The 10,758-nt window shown below is 37.3% G+C and overlaps 1 protein-coding gene across 2 annotated transcripts in view; it reads left to right on the forward strand.

Annotated features, from left to right (window-relative positions):
• LOC139982588 (uncharacterized) overlaps positions 1-10,515 on the forward strand; it is a 56,751-nt gene extending 46,236 nt beyond the window's left edge. For both annotated transcript variants that reach the window (XM_071995505.1, XM_071995504.1), the window contains 7 exons: positions 259-330; positions 1,336-1,407; positions 2,092-2,148; positions 3,722-3,900; positions 5,542-7,142; positions 7,787-7,913; positions 9,754-10,515. In XM_071995505.1, coding sequence (XP_071851606.1) covers positions 259-330; positions 1,336-1,407; positions 2,092-2,148; positions 3,722-3,900; positions 5,542-7,142; positions 7,787-7,913; positions 9,754-9,827 — 2,182 coding nt within the window. In that variant the 3' untranslated portion in view covers positions 9,828-10,515. The remainder of the gene's footprint in view (positions 1-258; positions 331-1,335; positions 1,408-2,091; positions 2,149-3,721; positions 3,901-5,541; positions 7,143-7,786; positions 7,914-9,753) is intronic.
• Positions 10,516-10,758: the final 243 nt, after the last annotated feature.

The following is a 10,758-nucleotide window of genomic DNA, read 5'->3' on the forward strand; positions in this document are numbered from 1 at the left end:
CTTCATTTAATCCCAAAACAGCCCTTGCATGCTCACATTAGAAATATGAATACTTATGGGGAATAAACGATGATTTGTCAGTCTGTAACAGCATAACTATATTTGACATTTTTATACCTTTATCGTTCTCATGAGTAGTGAGTTTTGTTAATGTACCATCTACAGATATTGATAAGAAATTAATCAAAAAATCAGTGTGCGATCAGGCAATAATTTACAACATTTTCGTTTTTTTCTGCTTTTCTTTATATTCAATAGTTACCTATTTAGCAACAAGCTAACTGAGCTCAAGAACACTTCATTTCAGAAAAGCGACAGAATGTTATATTTGTGAGTAATAAAACCACATCCCATTTTCTTCTTTGTTATGTTTCGAGATCAACGCACATTTGTTATACTTCTCCAACAAACTGTCACCATATTGTATAGCATTGCTCTGTTTAATACTCCCTGGGTAACGAAGAATTGTCTAAAATGTCTTATTTATGTGCCATGGAACAGAGCAGAAAGTAAGTTATAAGTCGGTCCAATATTTATCTTTACAATTCATTTGATCATTTTTGCTGGGATGTGCAATACAGTAAACTAAAACTATGAAAATTATCATTTTAGTACAAGTACAATCCGCAATCATTGATTGAGATATCACACATGGAGTTAGCGTACTTCTCTGTTTCGCTTTAATCCACTGATATAATCAAGACACTTGTATGTGTAATATTATGTTATTATTATCATATGATCATATGAAAAATTATATATCACTGCAAATATATTAACTTGTGGTAAAGCCAATAATTGCAAATACACCTTACCAACACACAAGAACGTCGTGTAATAATAATTCAATTATTTTCGAAGGTTATAAAACTATTTCAATATTTAACCACAAACAAAAGTAATTTGTGGCATAGTCCATGCATGACATCACAGGTTATTATGGATTACACGTATCTAAATAAAGTGAATAAACTATAACATTTTATACCTAAAAATCAACGGGACAACATGATTAGGAAACAAAACATACATGTACTCCATTTTCCAGACAGTTTGTTTTCTACCTTCGGCTTTGTTATAGTACTTTACTGAAGTAATATAGTACTGAGTACTATAGAACTGAGTACTATAGTACTGAAGTACTTTAGTACTGAAGTACTATATTACTAAAATACTCCCTAGGGTACTATAGTACTCCCAATCGTACATTAACACTCTACCGTGTGTGCTTTCGTGAACAGTTGGCACACAATTGGACAGTTGAAGAAGCTAACTATGTTTCCTTCTTTCTTCTTGTAACCTCTTCCTTATTACTTGTACACAACCCGGTCCAAGGCACATTTACAAGAATGACGTTGAGTACATATCAGAGAGATCATTGGAGAAAATGCCGTATAATGCGAAAATGTAAGTGCCAGCTTTATATATATATATATTTTTTTTTTCTCTGCGTTGTCATTCTTGCAATTAATATCGTACGGAAACAATAGGCAAAGGTTATAGCTGTTATAATTAATGATGATATAAATTCACTGTTAATCAGGAGAAGCCAATACATGATGAAGCTAATACATGATAAGGTAATACATGATAAGGTAATGTTTGTTTTTGTGTTTGTTTATGTTTGTTGCCAACCGAGCGTGAAAGCATGTTACTAGACTAACTCAAACAAATTACGAAAATTGACCAGTTGACTTGGCGACTCGCTAGGTCAAAGATTTATTTTTCATACCATAATGTCAACCTATAACGTTCAACATGTGTATATGAATGCAGCAAGTTTGGCTTTAATAAACATCTAGACCGATAAAGTTAATATATATATATATATATATATATATATATATATATATATATATATATATATATATATATATATATATATATATATATACATACATACATTTAAATAGATATAATATACCATAACAAGAACATTGTTTTACTAACTTAATTTAATTCAATGAATGACCACATTTGTATTCATTATCAATAATCACATGATCCTGAATGAAATCTTACAGATATTATGCAGTTTACCAAACCTTATAATTAGTTACGCTGTTTTCATCTCAATATCTTTCGAAATAGTCTACTAAGCTGTGACAAACTTAAGCATTTACCGTGGGCAAACAGAAGTATAGAGAGGTAACTATCTTAGCTTCTTTGGAAGTATTTTTCATAATTTATTGTTACACTGTGATCAATGCGATCATTTACGATATAGACTCTCTATCGTTGATATTATTTAGTCTCTATGGTCGAGGAGACTTCTGCTGCACGTCCGTATTTGCATCAATCCCTGTAACGAATCGTCATTATTCCGTTAAAATTACTATAATTTCATTTGTTACATTTCAGTTTTGTGTTTCTTTTAAAAAAAGATTACATATAAACATATGTTTTTAATCATTAGCAGTAGTACGTTGTGCAAGAAACTGTTCTTTGGAGCTTTATGGCTGAACGAATTTAAACTCTCTCATTAGAAGAACAAAAAAACACGAACAAAGAGAAGAAAGACTATTTACTTAAACAGAGGCAGATGTACAGAGAGAATACTGCATATCTGGAAATGACTTACATGTAATAAGTACACGGCTATACGCAAGCTTGATAACGAAATTATGGCAATGATAACAATGTATAATCGAGTAAATTATAAATAGTATTTAAGAACAACTTAAAGAACTGCTTTATTGGTTCCAATTCGAACACGCTATAGCAAGAACAGTTTTGGGATTACGTAATTGACCTGACACGGTCGTAAATCCACCTCAGGCTCTGAGATTAGCCTGCATAGCTTAATAACACCTTAACGTTTTTTGGGTAAACACTGTGTGGGCATTCATCCATTTCTACAGTGTAAATAATCATACAGCGTTCACACAAATACCTCATACAAGAACAACAAATATGTGGCAGATTTTGCTTACTAATTAGTAAAAAGAGGTCATTTTACGACCATGGCAGATCGAAAACGTAATCTCTAAAAAAACTTGTTCCATGATAGCGTGCTATAGTTGGGGTTTATTCAGCAGACCTTAAAGAGAATTATTGTATTCCATACTAGCATATTTTTGAATCAGTACCGTATACCTTCCAGTGGTGCACCCGTGCCTAGAATAAAATAGGGGAAATGACCAGGCTGGTTGGGCGAAATGACCATGCTTGTTGGGCGAACTGACCATGCTAGTTTGGCGAAATGGCAGTTGGGCGAAATGGTTGTTTGGCGAAGTGACCAGAAGCGACCCACCCCTCCCCCGCCCCCAATACCACCTCCTAACACACACCATTCCTCACCCAAACACACCGTACAATATTACATAAATTGAATTGTAAAGATATAGGATATATATATATATATATATATATATATATATATATATATATATATATGTATATATATATATATATATATATATATAAATATATATATATATATATATATATATATATATATATATATATATCCTATATCTTTACAATTCAATTTATGTAATATTGTACGGTGTGTTTGGGTGAGGAATGGTGTGTGTTAGGAGGTGGTATATATATATATATATATATATATATATATATATATATATATATATATATATATATATATATATATATAATCAAATTCTGCCAAAATGGGTGGTTGCGCCTTTCATCTTTTACCTGTTTTTGTTTAATCTGAGTTTCTGATTTTCTTTCTTTCTTTTCAAACACAATTCTCAAGTGAATGCGTCACAAGCAGCTACGTGCCGGTACTTCATTTTAGGAAACTCAGAAGTATATTTTATGTAGTTCTTAGGCAGCAAGGTTTTGGTTGCACATTAAATTCAGAAGTTGTGTGTCGTCCATGCGCACCCGGTACCTATGGCAACGAGAGCGGTCAGTGCAGTCCATGTCCTGCGGGTGAGTGGAATATGAAACCAACATAATTCTTTAAAAAGAAATTGAAATAGCGTTTTCAGTGACAGGTTAACACCGTCTTGATACTAGTTTTGTTCAATACCCTGGTATTATGTTGTTACTTTGCCTGTTACAATTAATATGAGTGCGCCCTCACTAGCTCTTTCGAACATCTGTAAAAAACCAGTTCGTTTAAGGCTCAATCCCCTGGAAAGCAGCTTTGATGAAGGGCGCCCTCAGTCAGTTTTATGATTCGACGATACACACACACACATGTTTTAACCTTGTGGGTTACATGACCTCTAGGTACTTGCTTCATTTGTTTAATGGATAAATCTAGTACTGGTATGAGCGTCGTGGTTACACATGGCATATGTAATCAGATGTGTACACAAATAGGCGGTTCAATGAACCAAGGTCCCGATGTTTGGAGTGGGGTTTGGAGGTGGGTGTGGGTTTGGAAGACGCCCAGAGGTGCGTCTGAAAGTTTGTGCCAACGGTTTACAACTACCAATCAGGCAAGATCGTGAGAAAGAACTTTATGGTTCTTCACATTTATGCCCAAGTTTGTGTCATGTGCTGTATACATGAAGTAAATGGGGGAACGGTCCAATTTCTCACTCTTAAACAGGCCCACTGGAAGTCTAACTATAGCTTGGCCTACACTTTCACATCGCCCTTTTGGTGTCAAGGAATTCCCTTTTGTGGGTATTTTCATACAATTAATACTCTGCCTCCTATAATCTTGTCCAGCAACCACCAAACTATTTCTAAATGAAACAAACTGTTAGTAAACTGCTTATCCACTAAAGAGCCTGTGTAAGAGAGTATGTAAAAATAAGAGGGCCTGACGGTTTGATCCTATCAGGAGGGCCCTCTTACGTTTACACAAGCTATTTCTAAAATGTAATTACAAGTAATACGCTTCTTTTAAAAGACAACGACTGACAGACAACAGATATATAAATTAAATGTTGTCTTTACTGAGGTGCTCAACCGAAATGATATGTCCATTTTGAAGCATCAAAATGGCTCGAGTAGGCCTATTTGGACACCAGCTGTTTAAAAGCTGGCGGGTTGATATCCTAGGAAAAAAAGAGAGAGGTATAAAGGGAGAGAGGAAGATTAGATGAAGGAAAGCCAGGCACAACGACATTCACACTGTACTTAGGTATTCATGCCATGAGGTCTTAATGACTAAGCTGCATATGCTATGGGTGAAAAATGTTCGGCTGAGAGTTTATAGGGAGGAAAAACAGTTTCACTGGTTGGATCTGCATCCCAGAGGTTGCCGGAGGGATGCCGCTGTCTAAGTTACACATGCCGAACTAGTATTCGGAAAGATAATACTGATAGCAAATGAGTTCGTCGATTTGTAGGATTCCCTAATATATTGGGCATTCTGCAAAACTGCAAGAAAATGCCCACCATATAGAGAAACTAACCTACATGCAATAAATATTAATATTTTATACATTTCATATGATCGCAATATCTTTATCGATGATGCAGCGTCCTAAAGTAACTATATGATTATGATGGACGTTGTTAACGTACAAGGCAGCAAAATGATGTCATACTGGGTCTTTTCTTTCCTCCTTCATATTTTAGTTCTTCATTTTTTTTTATAACCATGTTATGCAGGTGGTTTCTATCAAGACGATTTAGGCAGTATGTCGTGCAACCACTGTTACAACGGAAGCTTCGTCAGATACGGCCACGGCTCATCAGTCCTGCAATGTAAAGTGTGTCCGGAAGGAACCGACCAGAGTAAGTTCGCCGGATACCGAGCCTGTCCTTGTAAAGCGAATTACACCCGACTACATCGATTCGAGAAATGTTCAGTCTGTTTGGATGAGGGTCTTGACTGTTCTCAAGACTATAAGGCTCTCTTACCTGGTTTCTACTGGAACTGGACATTTCCGAACGCAAGTCTACTGAAATACTCCCAGTTTGTTTTCAATCTTCAGACCAAAAATTCGCAGTATGATCATTCTACTCTTTCATACACGCAACTGATACCGAGGGCATTTGCTTGCTCGAGGCCTGAAAGTTGTGTCAATAACAACAGCCATGATTTCGATGGAATAGCTGGTTCCTGCACGGAGGGTTACACAGGGTGGACCTGTAGTAAATGCGATAAAGGGTTTTACTCAGTGCTAGGGTTTTGTCTCCCCTGTCCATATCAGTTAATGGTCATTCTCGAGTTCGTCGCAGTTCTGTGTGTCCTTATCCTCTTCATGTTGTTCGTCATTTTTAAGAACAAGAAGCAGAGGAGTGCGGACAGGACTGTTGCCGATATCGTGTCATCTAGAGTCAAAATTCTTCTGGGGTTTTATCAGGTTGTTGGTGAACTTTTCGAAGCATTTCACGGTGTCAGCTGGGCTGGAGTTTTGCAATACGTAGGAGAATTCATCTCCATACTGAAATTTAACATTTTGAGATTAATTCTGAAACCGAACTGTTTACATGAAAAGTTATCTTTTGATCCGAAGATGGAGTTAAAAATCGCTCTTTCGTTTCCCGTTGTCGTCATTTTAGTAGCGATTGTCGGCCACTTTATTTGCAGACTGTATTTCAAATACAGGAAGCGTTACAATACGAATGACCTGAAAAATCGCCTTGAGCAAGTCAAGTCTACATTATGCACCTACGTCTTTCTACTTTTGTTTGTGACGTATCCACCGACTTGTGACATCATCTTTAGCTTGTACCCTGGTGCTTGCGATACATTCGAACTGTACAAGGAAAGCAATTTGTCGATCACCTTGCTTCGCGCCGACTACGACCTTCTATGCAGTGATCTGTTCTACTACCAGGTGGCTGCTTTCGTTGCCACGGTCACATATGTCCTGTCATTCCCGCTATTCCTCCTAATAATCCTACGGAAATACAACAGATCGGAACTTGTCGAAGCACACACCTACCAACGAGGTACGATTCCACCGAATAGAGAAGATTGTTCAGTGAACGAGACTACTAATCTGTTGGAAAATAGAACTGAAGATAACGAAAATCGTAACGTACCGATCTGGCTGAACTTCCTCTGTGAGAATTTTAGACCTCAATATTGGTTCTGGGAGATATTGGAGCTGGCTAGAAAGGTAGCGCAGACGATGTTAATAACATTACTAGGGTGGGACGATCCACTTACCAAGTTAACAGCCATCGGAACCGCTGTTTTGTTTCTAACCTTGCATGTGAAATTTTCACCTATGAAGTGTCCTTTCGAGCAGCGGTTACAGGTGAGTGTTTTAATTGGTACATACATCGTCACTGTTCGATTATATCCATTGTGTCATTGGGGAAACAGGTCGGTTCACAAATTAAGATGTAACAGGGACTTTTATTAACATATTAGGTCCCCATAAAGCCTCTCCATGCGCCCACAACCTACAAACACACACACACACTGTCTGGACCCCCAAACTTTAGATATATATTTTTTCTAACTTGTAAAATGAATTATTCCAAATTATAAGCGAAATTAGGGCAACATGTCTTTTGTTTTCTTTTGTATTTTTTATGGAAAATCTGATAACATTGCACTATTACCCTTGGCATAGGGACAAAAGAAATAACACCGTGTAGGCTATACTGTTACTGACAACCGTCTTCTGTGTAACAACATATGGATCAAGGACCAAATAATACCCCCACCCCACATACATACATACTACCCCTGTAGTTGTGTAGAGATAATATCATCGACGGAGGAGAATGGGTCCACAGAGAATGAAGCGAGAGGTTGAAATTCACTTAAACACATGTCATTACAAGCCCATGTTAATGACGTTCATATCGTATGATACATGAATGAGCTGATATAGAACCAACTTAATTTCCTACAAAATAATTAATACTATATATCTTCCTCGTATCGTTTCAGCTTTTCTCACTGGCCGTTATTTTCATTAACGTTCTAGTCGCTGCTGTCCCCATGTCCAATAGCTACGGAAACATTATATCGATTGGTATTATGACCCTTGATGCTGGCATCATGGTAATAGTTTCAGGTAGGTCATATACGTATACAACGGTAGGTCTGCTCGATAGATATAATACAGCGATGTACATGATTTAGTGCAGGGTCAAAGGGTAATCTAGGGAAGTTGTACAAAGGAGATTCAAGTTCGAGTTGTGCCATTAGGTAGGATACTTCATAGCCATTACCGAGTGTATACCTGTTAGACGTAGTTGTGCCCTTAGGCATGGCACTTCATGGCAGTAACCGAGTGTATAACTGTTTGACGTAGGTTTGCGCTGAGGTAGGACACTCCAGTCATTACCGATTGGGTACCTGTGATTCGTAGTTGTTCCCTTAGGTAGGACACTTCATGGCATTTACCGAGTGTATGCTTGTCCTACGTAGTTGTGCCCTTAGGTAGGACACTTAATGACCATTACGGAGTGTATACCTGTTAAACGTATAGTTGTGCCCTTAAGTAGGATACTTAATTCATGGCAATTACCGAGTGTACACCTGTTAGACGTATTTGTGCACTTAGGTAGACCCTTCATGGCAATTACCGAGTGTGTGCCTGTTAAACGTGAACGTGATAGTTGAGCCAGCCGGGTTATGGTTGCACCCATATGCAAGGTCCCTCATGAAGGAAACACCTAAACGTAGCCTATTCTAGGGCACGGAAACCGACGGTTCGGTTTGAAATATGCACGCGAAAATTTCACTGTTCAAGCATATCATAGGAGGCCTTGACAAGACTCTTTACTTAAACGAGATAGAGCGAGAATAAGGGTTTATATATCCCACCTTCTATCTATGCCGAGATGACATAGACATGCACTACAGGTGGGCAAGTGGGAAATAAAGTAAACATACAAAAAAGAGCTTGCCATATGAACTTTAATAATAAATTCAACCTTATTAGAAAATAACTTGTGCAGCTTTTGATGATCTTTGAAGCTATCAATGTTTTCGATCACGTGGATGATAGGGATCGAAACAAGAGTTCCAAAGCTTTTGTAGTGAGACGTACGTTATAGCCGTAGTACTGAGAGTTACAGATATCAATTATGTTAGCAAGGAATGAAAATTATGACTGTATTTATATAAGATTACCAGGAAGCGAAGATGTAACATTTGCAATTATAACGTATAAGTGACATAGCTGCTATACCATCAAGTTTCACACTTATTGATATATTTGAAAACTGAAACAGAAATAACTTTGATAAATGAACGGATTTTTAGCAAGTAAGCTGAGACAAACAATTGATCTGCTAGTGCCCATTTTTGGGCTCCGTTAGCAGTGACTGAAGAGTGTCTTTCACTATTGCATATTTTTAAACGAATATAGTGTTCATAACAAAGCTATTAAATGAGCATAGATATCAGTACAGTTTCAACAACCGCAAATCGGCCTATCCAAAACCACCGCCCTCACCTTGAACGATCTTACCCGCCCCCACCCTCCACCACATCCCCATCCCCAATATCACCCCTCCCTGTTATATATATTTCCAATCTGGGCCAAGTAAACTCGAGATATTATTACCGTTTTCAATATCAATATTACTTTTTCCTAAACGATTTAAGATTTATGGTGGCATACTAGGGACATAGGGAAAAATTCGTGTTCCCAAATCTCAAAATTTTGACTTTTGATCTCACAAGTTTGACTTTTTATCTGAAAATGTTGACTTTTCATCTCAAAATGTTGACTTTTTATATCAAAATTATGACGTTTTATCTCAAAATGTCAACTTAAAAAGCAAAATTGTGACTTTTTATCTCATTTCCTTATTCTTTCCTATGTCCCTATTAAGCCACCGTAAAGATAATATCGTCAAATTTATTCTTATTTCTCTTCCACGCCTCTCTTTTGTTTTATTTAGGAGAAGCTATGCGTCCCTTGTACCGTTACGTCAAAGGAAAATGTCAGAGGAGAAGACATATGGAGCTAGACTAGCTTCGATATTCGAAAACTCATTCATTTTTGTTATACAGCAGATAAGAATGGCACATAATGTAGATCTTATATCTTTGTAAATATTGTATTACTTTTTTGGCCAACGATGTATTTTAATTGTATAAAATAGTGCCCATTTCAAGACCCAATTAATTAATGAAATTTAAAAACGAAAATTAGGGTAAATGAGCAGAATTACGATCGGCTGCCTTACTCAGTTGCAAATGAGTCGTGAATCTGTTTCCGGTTCCATAGAACTATATTGACTTCGAATGTGTCTTAAGCTCATCCTAGGCATTTACTGAACATCATCAGCGAAACGTCCGGTTGCTTAGTATGTAGGGTTGGATAAATATTAACTGACATATTTAGTATACGGGGTGGGGTGCATAAATGGGATGGGGATGGCTGAACTACAAACCAACTACCTGTAATGAGGCTAGTGGAGTGTACCAAACAAGGTAAGATTTTCGTCATTCTACACACGAGATCACAGTCCACGAAGAAGAAACAATGGGAGAGACAGAGGTTGAGAGAAAGCGAAAGAAGATACACGTAGAGGATACACGAGTGACAAAATGGCTAGCTTGTCATTTACGATCCACGTTTGGTCACTATAATATTCAAATCTGGTTAAAATCAACTTAAAAGAAAATAATTATTACAGGCATCTCCCCTCCCTACCCCCCCCCCCCCCAAACACACACACAAACACACACACAATACGTGCGGACCTAGCCCAAAAAAGGACAACAAATCTTTAGTCTGATAGTGCAAATTCTTTATTTCGAGCTTCTTTCATATCTCAAATGTTGAAAACTTCATGTACAGTCCCTCTTGAGTTTGACCGAACCGTGCTGAATCTAAAGGTTCCGATGTCAGTGGTCAAATAAACCTGAAGGCAACCTGGCAGAGCCCGAGGGCCCAGTGC

The sequence above is a fragment of the Apostichopus japonicus genome, chromosome 16, assembly GCF_037975245.1.
Source record: "Apostichopus japonicus isolate 1M-3 chromosome 16, ASM3797524v1, whole genome shotgun sequence".
NCBI classification, from domain to species: domain Eukaryota; kingdom Metazoa; phylum Echinodermata; class Holothuroidea; order Aspidochirotida; family Stichopodidae; genus Apostichopus; species Apostichopus japonicus.